Source organism: Parasteatoda tepidariorum, chromosome 5 (genome assembly GCF_043381705.1).
Source record: "Parasteatoda tepidariorum isolate YZ-2023 chromosome 5, CAS_Ptep_4.0, whole genome shotgun sequence".
Classification (NCBI taxonomy): Eukaryota; Metazoa; Arthropoda; class Arachnida; order Araneae; family Theridiidae; genus Parasteatoda; species Parasteatoda tepidariorum.
The window spans coordinates 53,276,159-53,291,736 of NC_092208.1; the positions used below are offsets into that span (position 1 = coordinate 53,276,159).

Sequence of the window (15,578 nt, forward strand, 5' to 3'; positions counted from 1 at the left end):
AAATGTTTGAAAAGTCTTATCATAAAAATGGTAAAATATAAGAAAAATGAAGACACATAATTAAAGCGACAACTTACATCAAATGTTTCAAATTTTATTATGTTTTTGTTTTTAATTTGAATTATAATCTTTAAAAGTTATGCAAGATATTTACTGAAAAGTTTGCAGAATATAAATTAAAGAACTGAAGAAAAGAAGGATTAAAGAAATATAGCGACCGAATTTCAATAGTGATTTCGAATTCAGTAAAAATTAATCATTTTTATTCACACATAGTTTTTTGCATTGAAACTGTCAAAAACAGCTTTAAGGCATTTTATTTAAAAAAACACTAACATTTTATTGATTTGAATAATTATTATCAGTTACAGTGTGGTCAGCATTGTTTCAACAACTCTCTCTTCACTAAGCAAATATTTTTATAAGGAACCATGAATTATATTTACGAATATTCGAAACTAATTGTGCTGATGCTGCATACAATTGTGTCGGTTTATGGAAATGGAGAAATTCTTCCTGGTAAGTAGGGTGCTCTCTGATTGTAAATTTTATTTGAAATGTAAAATCATTATATTTCATGACATTAACATATTTCATTTCCATTCATATTTTTGTAGTAAAAATATTGTTTTGCAGTGCATAAGATATTAAAGTTTTCTACTATTTAAGCGAAATCTGGCGTTATTAATAGTATACATGTTCATTCCTAAGAACAATTTTTAATTTGAGTAATTCGGTTGCAAAACTCGATAAGTACTATCCTCTTACTTAATTAAACAACGGGGATTATTATCATTCCATGTCAAACTCATGGTTCATAATGAAAAACACTGCTTTACATAACAGTTAGTGTGTAGTAAGAATTAAGTTCACGTTTTAATTTAGCTTATTCATTTTCTTAAGCAAAACTACATAAATAAATAAATTATCAATTTCACTTGAATTTAAATTCCTTATTTTAACTCTACAATATCCTCCCTGCAGATTTATAAGCATTTTAGAATTTTTTTTTGAATCCACTAAAATAAAATAGTAACTTTTACTGATTCCCTTTTAAATAATTACTTAGTTTAAAATTATTTTAATTATCGTACTTGGTACATCGGACTAAACAAAATTTAACGCAGCTTTAAGAAATATTCACTCAGTTTGTCATTACTGATAGTTAATGATGAAGTTTAAGATTAGTTCAAATTTTAATGAATTATAAATAATAGATAACAGTGCGATATTTATTAAAGTTATTTGCTGATTCTTTATCAGTTTATTGACTTAAAATGTAATTAGTGAAATTTAAAAGCTTTACAATTTAAAATAAATTTATTTCATCCGTCTTAGGAAACATACGATTGCTAAATTAAGCTCAGTTATTTTAAATTTAGTTATCTAAAAAGAAAGTAGAAATTTAAATCAGAAGACTTTTTTATTTGCGCATTTAAAAATTAATTTAATTGATTTCAATGAAAAGCTTCAGCGCTAAATATAAATGAACTATACATTGAAAGCTTATCTAAACATACTTTATGAATTAAAAATGTTTTCAAATCAATATTTATTAATTGAATACATATTTTACTTTTCTACATTTTCTCCTTTTATACATCCATGGTTGAATTAAACGATATTTACAAAGGAATGAAAAATTAAAGAAAATTAATCTTATACAGATAATAATTAGTCACAATCTCTACAAAATATAAAGCTTGTTTACTAACATAAGATATCAAATTTAACTTCAAAAGTATTAGTTACGAAAACTTTAATGTATAAAACACTTACAGACAGAAATTAACACTGAAAGAAAGAAATTATTGTAATATAATATCAAGCATACAATTAAGTTTTTATACATTTATTAATATATAGTACCACTCAAATTCATTTCGATAAATAAGACATAATTTACATGTTCAGGCTCAATTATATTATACACGTCGTAAATGATAAATTTCTCACGTATTGCGTATACTTGTTTCCGTGATGTTTCAACGTTTTGTTGGGAAAATGCATTTACACTTGTTATCAGGGAAAATCTCAGGTTAAAAGCTGATATATGGGATACACATTAGGATTTTCTGTTTGTTTTCGCTTTAAATGTTTTAACTTATGCTGTTGATTGTTTTTAATAAAGAGTTTTTAATAACATCATATTAAAAATGATTTCATTATTATAAAACTTTACATAACTTTCTAAATACTTCGTATACTTTATCCAAAATTAGTAATTTATTCTGATCAAAACAGTGCATAGCATTTAAGCATTTTTAAGAATGAAACAAAAAAGACAGAATGATCAAAAATTCAAAGCTTTTTCTTTTTCTTTTTTTATTTTGTTCCAGTTATTCTCTATTCCACTTTAATAAAGTATTCTTTTAATACATACAAATTTCAACATGACACACCTATTAAAATATTCGTTTAGGTACTTTTTTGTTGGTTTGTATGAAAAACTGGACGAAATTTGTTTTGAATCTGCCGTGCCTTCCATTAAATGCTTGAATTAAAATTTTTTTGCAAATATTATGAGCGTTGTGTTGGGGTTTAGGGTGTAATCAATTTGTTGTGGGATGTAACTGTTTTACAATATTCATTTCAGAAAGTTATATTGAATTGTAATTCACTTTCTATAAAAAACATATTTTAAGATCAATATTGATAGTTATTTTAGCAAAAGTTAAAAATACCCCTGTTAAATGTCTTTTTTATCCAATATACCAAGATGAGAAAAAAAAATTGCGCTTTTTAAAAATCTTTATAGTTTGAGCAATAAAATTTTTTCACCGAATAAATACGATTTTGCTACTATGACAAAAATTGTATGAAAGGTTTATTTTTTTCTAATGATAAGACACATATTTTTTAACGAAACTGCATGACTCTTTTTGAAATGTCAAAATTAGAATTTATATTTGCTTGTTTGCTTGTGTAAAAACACATTCTACATTATATCTTGACTGAAATAATAACTCGGTTGAGTAATGTAAATAAGTAAATGTATCACCGGGTTTATATTTTTTAATGCTCAATGATTTCTAAAGTAAGGGGAAAATATTATGGATTGATAAAAAATTGTGTAACTTAGAAATTTAATGGTGTAATGGCTGAATATGGCACGGGATAATAAAAATATTTCTAATGTTATAAACGAAAATGGTGTTTTGTTATTTTCACATTACAATGAATAATTTAGTTTTCAAATCAGATATAATTCTCAAATATTACTCTCATCCATTTATTCCAGACACCGAAATAATATATAATCTTAAATATTTGCATAGTTCAGGGCTGCATTAACAAAGATTCTAATTTCAAGAGACACATTTGTTTATGAAATGTTACAGAGTATAAAAACTAGCTTATTTATGATGAGATCAAATAAATAACAATGCGGGGAAATTGAAGAAAATAAATTAAATTTCATATTTAAAAATTATGTTTCATTTTACCCTATAGATTTACATTTAACTTGCAATGCATACGAAAATATATATGCGTAAAACATCGCAAAAGCATAATTTAATTTGAAGTTCGCAAAAACAAACATTTAGTTTTGCATTTAATAATATGTTTTGTAATAGATAACTTACTTTGCTAGGAAACTAATTTTGAATAATATCTGAATTAAATCAAATTTCATTGTAAATTTAAATTCAACATACTGAAAACATTAATTTATCAATTTTTATTAAAATCATGCTTGCATCTTTTTCAATGTTGAATATATATATATATATACATGTCTTTTTTTCCAAATTTAAAAATACTGTTTTGCAAACAATGATAAGTTAAAATTAATAAATTATTTTTGGTTATAAATATTAATTTTAATTGTTTATCCATAACAAATATTTGTCACTTGAAGTGAAAGTTTAAATACAATCCACAAAATTATTTTTGTGATGTTACGATTTTCATTTTCAAATGATTTTTCTGATTTTAACAAACATCCGTTTAAAATTAAATTTTTGAATATTTGGTTCTAACGAGAGTATGAGACCATAATTCTCTATATGCATACATTATTGTTACACTTTGAAACCAATTTAAGTGTATGAATGTAAGCTGTTTGTTGTGTGGTAGATTTGCTTACACTTTGACAATGAATATTACTAATTATTGGAAATATCTGTAACCTATTTTTTTATTCAAAAATAAGCGAATACTTTTAGTTCAGGTTTCATGGTGCTTTTGAAATATCAAGCCATTGCTAAAATACTAATCAAAAACCGTTCATCTGAGTAATAAGATTTTCTGAAATCAGTTTTATGTGCTTGTATAACAAACTTTTGATAATGAATAAATTAATTGTTTGGTTAAATACCATCATATTAAATACTATTGCATATGTGATTTAAAAATTAAATAATGATAATAAGTTATGATTCTGAGGAGAGACATTTGATGCAAGTATTTTATTTAATAATTTTTATTTAATAATTTCTATTTATTTATTTCTGTGATAAGTTTCTCCAAATATTAATCCAATTATCAAGAATCGATATCGCCAATTGTACAATTGTAAAGGTTTTAATTATTTTCGTTTAAATTTATGTGAATGAACTAATCTAATTTTAAAGAAAAGTAGATTGGATAGATTTTATAAATTGAATATTTAATAAGTTTGGAGGTTAGAGATCAGATTCATCTCGGACCTTAGAAAACCGTAACGAGTGCTAAAACTTTCGAACTAATGATTAATGATTTTACATAAAAACATTATTATATTTTATATATTGTTTCAATATTTAAAACTTACCTTATTCCCTTCCTATATTTCATAATAATTCTAACGACCCATTCTAGTAGTCAGTAAACAGAAAAAAATCTAGTAAAATTACCGTAGCATTACTAGTAAAAAAATAATAAATGAGCCATAATTTTACTTGATAGAAAAAATCCAAAATATATGATATTTAAACCAGTTATTTTGTGATTTTTTTCCGTTCATATCGTAAATGCTTTCCGGATTTTCGGATTTTAAAAAAATACTGCTCTTATTACCACGCATTTTGTCAAAATACAAAATTTCATAAATGGTTTTGATGTCATGCTCTAATGTATCACAGAATTACTAAATTTGATTAAATTTTCACCGATTACAACCATACTTATATGACAATTTTACCAAAATCATCACCAAGGTGCTTTGGTAAAAATTACTTAAATTTAGTGTTCCCATGGAGCATATTCTGCTTCTTTCAAATTAACCATATTCTGGTAGCTTTTATCATTATTCTTTTCTCACTATAAATATTAGAGATTTATCAATAAATAATCTTTTAAATACGAAGAGGAAATCTACTAAAGTTTTAAAAATTGAGAAAACACCCACGATTAATCTGTTACTTATTAGCTATTTCATTTAAGTGAATTAGTTGAGTCTTTGTGAGCGTTAAATGTTAGTTTTAAAGTCCTTTGCTTTGTAAAAACAAATATCGACGCAATTCTCTTATGCTCGTAGCCTGCATAACCACAATAACACCAACTGGTTATGTGCAAAATCTTTTGATAAAATGACATTAAGTAAAAATACTAAATTTGATACTTTATATATTGATTATTATGCTAAGTATAATGCTTAATATACTAAAAATAACTGTAATACATACTATATTGTACGAATTATATTTAAAGAATATATGTTTTAGCAAGTGCAGAAATTTGTATGAGGTAACTGAAAAAGGAAGCCAATTATAATTAATTTGCAATATTTAAAAGAACAGAATTCGTATTTAGTTTGGCTAATTTGGCACCAATAAATAATGATTTGAATTGTGATTTACTAGGAATGACATGGAATTCAAACTAATTCTACGGAGTGTCCACATGTTGGGTTTTCTGCTCTTAATGTTTAATCAATCAATCCATAAAATTGTGCTTTACTTTCCCTTCTGTAAAGAGTTTATCGAGCGAGTAGTAGAAAACATATCGATAATAAATTATTTCCTGCAAAAAGGGTGTGCGAGTTTGCCTCCAGAGGCGTCTTGGACCGTCAAAACAACGCCCACACGGATCTAAACAAAATGGATCGAAATCATTTCTATCCTAAGAACAGGAACAGAAGAAAAAAAAATATCTGGAATGCTAGTACTCTTTTCTTATTCCCCCTATTCCAAGTTGGAACGATTCGCATATACCAGGAGACATCTGTGTTTGTATATAAATATATAGATATGCGGCTCTCTATTAGCGAAGATCCGAAAATCTGTTTATCGGAAATTGGGCTCCTATCTCGCTGTAGGAGACTTGCGTGATTAATTATTGGTTTTTATACGCTGTCTTCTTCTCTTAGAGTTAATAAATCTTTTCCTGGCAAGTGGTGAACGGAAAGTCATATGACATAATTTGGTTTTTTGTCTCCACTTCTCTGATTGGTTTTCATTTCAAACAAATAAAACCGAGAGAGAATCTTGGAGAACTAGAGAATGATTACTTATTTAGGGACTTATTGTACTTTTTGATGATTAAGAGCTATGCTAATTGGATTTTGTGGCTTGATGAGATCATGGAAATATGGCGGAAAATGTTAGATAAATTTATTGAGGTTGTTAAAAAAAGGTCTCATACTTTTCGACTTGTGGGAATTTATTTTGATTTTTCTTTATTGAATCTTAAGCATAAATTGACATTTTGTCAGCTCTTACTTAATGATAAATTTAATTATAAAAATAAAATTTAAATAACTTGAACAGATTTAGTTCATTTTTAAATTGTTGAAATCCTTTGTCAAACTAATTAGTTAGAGTACTGTAATATAATGCATTCATGAGATGATTTGCAAAATTGTCACGATACTTTTGTGTACATGTAGATAAAGTTTCAATATTTTGTTTCAAAATTCTTGATCTTGGTTAACTAAAGAGGATTGCTATTGTTTTCTTTCCTAATAAAATGAATAAATTAAGTATTTTATTTGTGGGTTTTACAATAGAGGAATAATGAAAAATTATTTTAAAAAAAATCTTTACGCATACCGTATAAATTGTTACAGATACCTGCAGACATAATAAAATAAGAAACTCTCTTGGCAAAAAAAAATTTCAACACTGAGGTGCAACAATTCACACATATACTTAGAAACATTTCTATATTGGTGGAAAAATATAACATTGGTGAAAAATAAAAAATAAATATCGGAGAGCAAAGGATAAAAATAGCATTATTCTAACAGAGTCTTCTACTTTTAAAGTCTGAAATATGATCCGCAATACAATTTAGTAATACTAAAACTTCTTTTAGTATTATTGAATCTTTAGTATAGGATCAGAAAATGATCTTAGTTAAATTAGTTGCTTCATACATGCTTGTCTTTGCAAACATTTCTGTTTGATGGTATCTGTATTAACATCAATCATGGTTAAGTAAGATTCAGTTCAAGGAATGGATTGCAAAGCTTTTATTAATATTGCAACAAATCTGTCATTTAAATTTTTTTAACATATTTAGAAACCTTATTCTTCTATGAAATTTATTATTGATGAATCTCAATTAAGCCATCTTCAAGAAACCTCAAGCTAAATTAAAACTTTTCAGAAAACCTTAAGCTTTTTTCTACCGTCTTCACAAAGTCTAAATCAATAGCGAAAGCAGTGTATGATTGGCAGCAGATATTGAGATGCTCCACTAGCCTCATGCTGCACATTTGATTAAATCCATTCATTTTGTTTCAATCAATTTTTTATTATATTCCTAGAATTAATGAATTATTTCTAAGCATTTCCCTTAAAATTGTAGCTTTAATGCAATCGAATATCTTGTGCAGTTTTTTAAGAATCTTTTTGCGCTTCTTCAATAACATTGTATTTATTTTCAATTTCTCAAAATGCTTATTTAATTTTTTGTTATAAAGTTACTGCAAAAAAAATAAACTCGTAAGACAAAAAAAATAGTTTTTCAGAAAAATGTCCATATCCTCAAAAACATTTAAGCTAGGCTAATGAAATTTTATGCTGCTATTGCAAATAACAACTAAAGTAATTGGTATGTTACAAGCTTATTACTTCATTTTCTGGCATACGAAGCTCGAAAATACTTGTTTCGTAGTTGTAATTTATTATCGGTCCGTGAAACCTCTGTAAGTTTCAAACTTTTCTTTCTAAGTAGGAGAAATAGTACGAACTAAATACCTATAATGTTACAAAATAATTCTCTAAGTATTTCTTGAGATATTCAAAAAAAATTCAAAAACTGAAAGTGTCTCTTCTACTATTGTAGGATAGTGCATATATATATTTAAACTATAAATAAATTTTTTCAACGAAAATCAAATATTTGAAATTTAATTTTTTTAATTTTCCGTCATATTTTCTCCTCTTTTTCGTTTCTTCTCATTGTGCGAATGTATAAGTAACATTTTTTAATACATAATTTAAAATAAAGTATTAAAACTTAAAAAAAAAATATTTTGCGTTTAACTAATTCGTCTTTTAAATATGTTTTTATCAGACTTGTGTGTGCATAGGGAGGATCGATGCTCGAATCGATCCAAAGATAATTGCAGTTAAAATACCATGAAAATACAAAAGCTCGTAACTTTATAAACTCCAATTTCCATGTAAATCAATGAAAAGCATTTTATTTTTATGAGACAATTCTCTCACTTGATAAACTAACTTTGCGGTTATTGTAAGAGGAGATTGTAAGAAAAAAAGAACAAACGCCGAGTTCAGAAAATAATTTCCGGTTTTCATTTTAATTCAAATGGGGAAACAAGGCAGGTTATTTCGGGAAGTACAAAATAGAAGATCAGGCAAGAAGATTTCGGAAAATTCAATTTATTTGGAGATTCTTTGAATCACTGACTTTAAAAATACATCACAACTGCCCCTTTTATCTTATGCTAGATCCGCTTTTCTTAGGGTCTTTTATGAGAAATCGTAAGTAAATGATAATTTATGAATCTTCCCCTTGAAGTATGGCAATTACTTTTATCTATTATTTGCAGTTTCCATTTAATGAGAATAAAAAGAAATATCTAGATGTGAAGTTATCATTTCTAAATCTAAATAAAAGTTGAACAATGGTGAGAGAAGAGTTTAATTCTTATCTGAAAGTTAAAGTTTAATCATTTTATTGTTAATGAAAATGTATGTTTTATCATTAAATTGTAATTGATTTCTAATAGTGGTCATTTTAATATTTATTTTAAATATGATTATTATTTGGAATATAAACTTTAATAAGAATAAATAGAAACGTTAAATTATCATTTCTAAATCTGTATAAAAGCTGAACAAAGGTTAGTGAAGAGATTAATTCTTATTTGAAAGTGAAAGTTTAATCATTTTATTGCTAATGAAAATGTATGTTTTATCATTAAATTGTAATTGATATCTAATATTGGTCATTTTAATATTTATTTTAAATATAATTATTATTTGGAATACAAACTTTAACAAGAATAAATAGAAACGTCAAACTATAAGTTTATAATTTCTTTCATCAGAGTGGACCAGGAAATTTATATTTCCATTTAGTAGCCAGTGACAGATGTACTCCGTTGATTTAGTAGCCAATTTTTCATCAAACTTAATGAGATGGTGACAGATATCGATAGGTCCTTCTCCTTTAATAGCCATTTTTTGCGAACTTTTTTTGATTAGAATAAATTTTATTTTGAAAAAAAAACACATATTCGAAATAATATACGGCTATAAAAAGTTAATTCGACAATAAAAACATCATAAATTTGCGACAAAACTTAATTAAACTTAATGTCTTTAACTAACTTTATAAAAAAATATTTGAGGAGGACAAAGACGTTTAATAAATACATTTATACTGGAATATGTGAATTGTTAAGGATATTACCTTCCACAAGTCTTTCCACCGCAAATACTGGATTTTGAAGGATCAAAATTTAAAATAGTAACATTAGGCATTTTAATGAAAATTCTATTTTCAAGAGTCTCTTTCTGCATTTATTTGTACTTTTATCATTAAACGATTTTTTTTAAAAAAAAAGTGTTGGGACGGTTGCTTATTTAATCGTCATCTTTTTTTGTTGACTCATGCTGAATGGTGATTGATTACTTTCAGGTATAGTTCAGAGTACACTGAAAGTTTACTAGTTTTTGATACTTTCTTCACTAACACAAAAGTTTGATCAAATTAAGATTGTTGTTGTTTAGTATATTTTTATCAAGTTCTAATTTGTATGCTTTCATGAAAATATTTTCTGACGCATGATAAATAAATTGCTGACTAATAATATTTAAATAATGAGGCTTGCTGATAAACAATTATTTCAAAAATTAGAAAATGGAAGATTCGGAAAGAAGATTTGATAAAATTTATTTGGTGACTCTCTAAATCAATGGGACTATGTACATTTAAATTATTCATCTCAACTGTTTTTTGATATTTTAAGCTCGTTTTTGGTGTTTTTCTTATAACAATGTTAATTATGATAAATTAGTGTTCTACTCATTGAAGTTTAGTAATTATTATATCTATTATTTAATTTTTTTTAAATGAAAATGAAAAAAAAATATCAATGCAAAGTTGTTCTCTCTAAATTTAAATATGAATATTAAGGTGAATATAAATGTAACAATTTTTATTTTACATTCAATGCATATTTTGCCTTTATACTATAACTAGTTTCAATTTAATACTTGCTTCTGACTCTAAATTACTGTTTATTTATATACACTATTATTATTAATATTAACAGTAGATGGAAGCGTCAAAGTGTCTTAATCAATTCTAAATAAAGAGCGTACTAAAAAAAATTCAAAGTCAATAATCTTTAACAGAATTTACAATTGTAGCAAAATTTATGTGGTTTACTCAAAAAATTCTAAATTATGTTTCTGGTGCCGCGGTGACTTAGAAGATAGAGCGTTCGCCTCCTTATGTTATGACCTAGATTCGATCTCAACATCAGAATTGGCTATCAACAAGGGGAGTGTAACCCATGATTCGTCTGCCACTGGGAATATTTTACGTCAGTAGTGTGGTCGGTGCAAACCTGATGCAGGATTTATATTAAACAGCCATCACTGGAATTCGAAATTTTAGCTGTGATGTCACTGTCGTTAATATACTAAACTGTCATCTTAAAGGATCAATGTTCTATCACTAGTGGAAGCGTAAATCTAACCAGCTTCAGATCAATGCATGTAGGCTAATTTCAAAGTACAAGTGGCAGTCGCTTGAATGAATGAGTTGTTTATTTCATGACCAATACGCTGAGCACTTAGTGGTTAGAATCCTTTTGCCGTTAGTTTAACCATGAAAGACTTTCGTAGTTTTCCTCTCCGTGAAATCAGATGTGGATAAGACAGCGGAAATGCGGATCGGCTTATTCATCCCAATGCTTGATTCAGGAGTTCCCCTGCCTTCTGGGTTGTGTTAAAAATTTCAACGCTACGGAATTGAACAATGGCTGTCGTAGTCTCAGAACTGGGTTGGCTGTTCTGTTCGACACCAGTTATAAAATAAAATGAAATGAAACTTTAGTTAGGAAATTATTTTTTTAATGTTAACAACGTGCTTTGTTAATTACTCTGAAATAAATATAAACGACGGAACTATGCAGGTATAAAATGACTAATTTCTTTAATGCGAAATATTCTTAGCGAATTCTTTTTTCATCCATATCAAAACATTAACTTAGAAGGAGAAATAGCAGCAGAAAACTAAAAAAACGTCAGAAATAACGTGATTAATACCCATGCTTTTTTATAATTAGTATTTGTACAGCCCTAACTAGCCTCTGTGGGGAGAGAAGTTACAGACCATGTCGACAGTCATCTATGAAAAGGTACCCCATCATAAAATCGTGTTAACATGCCTTATATACTAGTGAATTGGAATTGTATTTTTGTAGTGGTACATACCCTACACCTCTATCCTTTTTATATTTTTTTTTTATTTTCCTTAGGTAAATAACTAGATGCATTTTTCTATAAATCTATATTTTATAATATATACTTAGTATATTTACATATAAATATACCTTGTACACGGATAAATAATTCTGGCAAAATTATCGTACTGTAAAATTATATTTTTGATTAACAAAAACAACATAATTCTAGTTGACAAAGCCAAAATTTACGGTATTTAAACCTTACATTTGGTAATTTTTCCGTTTATATTATAAAAGTTTACCTAAATTCTGGTTATCAGAAATATAGTTTTTATTACTACGCATTTAGAAAAAAAATACAGAAATTAAAAGTAAATTTAACCGAATAATGATTTTTACGCCATGCACTTAGGAATCATGAAAAAATTACCAAATTGTAACTCATATTATAGAGCTAAATTTAATTGTTAATTTTAATCAAAACCATTACCAAAGTGCTTCGCAAAACTTACAGGCTTCCATGTTCGCATTGAGCCAACAAGGTATATTTCATCATTTTCCGGTAGTTTCGACTATACGTTTTTCGCAGTCTATAAAATACAGCCTACAACAAAAGCTACAATATTAGTTAAAAAATTGCTTTTTTTTTAAATATAAACCTACATTAATAAATTACTATATAAATAAAATAAACGTCGGCAATCAGCGAGAATAAAATTGCTTATTTCTTTAATGGGAGTAATTTTTGGCGCATTATTTATTCGCCAATTTGAAACCAGGAGGTGAAATGGCCGCAGTTAATATAAAATAAAAGCAACCCATTAATAGACATTCCTTTTCATAACAACTAGTACATATATAGCCTTAACTAGACACTTCAATTTCTCTTATTGTAACTCTACGCATGCAACGTTGGTTCCCGCGAGGAATTCTTTAATATTTTTTATACTCTTTAGCGGTTTTCGGTCTATATGTGTTAGAGGGGTGTGTGTAGAAGGGGGGAAACTTATCACGCAAAACGAACGTTATCAGACCATTTTGTTCACGAAATCGTAATTACATTTGCTTTGAGTAAAAGAGTTTTTTGTTCAACTGTTGCGACGTGTAATATGTAGTATAGAATTTCCGATGATTAGGCTGCGTGAAAGGGTGAAAACTGAAGAAAATGAACTGAATTTTGTCCTGAAATGACTTACCGCTGGTTGTTAATGCTCTGATAATTATGTATATGTAAATATAGACCATATTTGCTAGGCTTAATTAGATTCCATAATCTTTTGTGCCTTACTTCAATGCTGTCTTATTTTCAGTTAATTATAGTTTCGAACAAGCGAATGCATACACGGTTGAATTTTCACATCAACAAAGTTTTCATTCATTTTGAAATTCGGAAATATATTATAACTATTTTGTTTAAAATTCTTTGCAACACTGTTTATAAAATAACTCTTTATGAAAAGTTATAAAAGTACATGTATACCTTGAAATCTTTATGCATAGATCGAAATATTTATTTAATAATGATTGTTTATACATCGTAATCTTACAGAGACCAGAAGTGTTTGATTTTTTTTGAGCCAAACACGAACATGTTTAATAAAGGAATGAAACACAACGGTGCTTTAAACTATTTACGATGTAAGGGAAAATATAAATAGAACATGAAGGAAAGAGTTTTTGGGTTGTAGGATCTGTATTTAAGAAGTTACAATTTAGATAAAGAAAAGTCTTTGTATCTAAACCTGATCTTACTTAAAAGAAATTCAATTTTCCTATTGGGCTACATCCCTTTTTCGCAGAAGAAATGCGATCTTTTTCAGTTTGCTTTGCAAACCATGCTCGCTATGGCAAACCCATTTAAAATGTGTTTGAAATATCTTAAGAATTTAAACCAATTATTAAAATCCTTAAAACTAATAAAATTTTAGAATTAAAATTTTTTGTCATCAATAATAATAGAAAAAAATTTTTTAGTCAATAATAAATTATTGAAACAAAAATTTTTAAATTGTAATAAACGTCATGTAATAGAAAACTTTAAGAAGCAAAGTAATAATTATGCTTTAAATAAAATTACTTTACTTCATTAAAAACGCAATTATATATCGAAATTATGAGTTATGTCTTTGAGGTTGATATGATGAATAAAATTATTATTATTGAATCTCCATAAATATAATTAAAACATATTATAGAACACATTGTTGATACGAACCTTTCTAATATATCAAATTTATAGTTAAGTTTGTTTAAGATTTTTCCATGCATGAAAGGAATTTTCATTCAGAATTTGTACATACGTACGTTTTCGCTTTCATGCTTATGACAGCTTAGATGCATGATATTTCAATTCTTTGTTAATGACTAGAGGGAAAAAAATGAAATATTTCTTGAAAACCGAGAAAGATTATATATATATCAGAAAAGCAATAATATTTTATAACACTTGAAAATAAACAATAAGGATGAACTAACTAAGTAATTATTTCTGAAATATCTGAACAATAATAATGTGTCTTTAATATATTTTAATGTTATTTAGCATATTTTGATCACACCTGACTTTAAAAATGTATTATTGGATAATGTTTTAAATATCAATTTCGTAGTTATCTGAAAACTGCATCTTCATAGCATTTTTCAGTAACTCGGAATGAAATAGACTTTCTCTTGATTTTTGAAAGCAAAACTAAAGTCTGATTTTCGTTTTATGAAAATTAAATATTTCTACTTTATCTTACAAATATATTAAATTATTTCAAATTTTAGTTAATGTGTAATATCTAATCCTCGTAAAAATATCGTTTATATTAAATATTTGTAATGTAATTTTATAATATATTATAAAATATTTGTAATGTTACATGCGTGAATATATATTGGCAATGAATATTTTTTGATGTATAAATGATTGAATGCACCTGTCAGAAAGAAATGCTGCATAAACTTAATTTAAATAACCATTTTTCAAAGTTTCCAGAGAATTAAATAGTTTAATATGTCATTTTTACAAAGGGAAGATATGAATGAAAACATTTTACCCGGGTTATTCCCATTCAGCATAAAAGAATAAAAGAAAATTGAAAAAAAAAACTATCTCTAGCAATACTATGATAATTCAAAATAAAAAATAAAATAATAACTACGCTGAAGGATCTTGAAAATTAAAATGGATAAACTGTCATTCGCAGCTTTAAACCATGATTGTTCAAAATTCTTACAAATGAAAAAAAAATCGATAAACTTTATGTTATGGACACAAAGCTCGGGAAAAAATAATCCATTTCAAGCAATATTAAAATTTAATTTCTGGTTTTCATAAATAAAGATTAAAAAAAATAGTTCTAGTTTTTATAAACTCTTCATTAAAGTTCCACAAAAAAAGACGAAGAAAAAAATATAAGTTTTTTTTCATGAAGGAAAAGATACTTGATACATTTAGTGTTCATGAAACGCTATTTTTGGATTTATTTTTTTGTACTCTTTCTGTTATAAATGTTTTAAACATAAGGCTATTTTCATTTTAATGATAGAATAAGACTAAATTTGCAGTAAAATGTGATTTATTTAATTTGTGAAAAAAGATAAATGCGCATAAAATAATATGTAAACTGTGACAAAACTTCGATAACATTTAAGCTCGGAATTTAGTTTCAATTATTTCATATTTCAAATGCGAAATTTATTTATATATTTTTAGACATATTTCAGAATACACTAATATTATTTAATGTTATTAATTATATATATATATAACTATATA

General features: G+C 26.4%; 1 protein-coding gene across 1 annotated transcript in view; it reads left to right on the forward strand.

The window, feature by feature from the left end:
- The first annotated feature begins 289 nt into the window (after nucleotides 1-289).
- Nucleotides 290-15,578, forward strand: part of LOC107449150 (B-cell receptor CD22) — a 239,683-nt gene continuing 224,394 nt past the window's right edge. Inside the window, 1 exon segment of the mRNA XM_043055035.2 lies at nucleotides 290-519. Within this exon segment, the coding sequence (XP_042910969.2) occupies nucleotides 432-519 (88 nt within the window). The 5' untranslated portion in view covers nucleotides 290-431.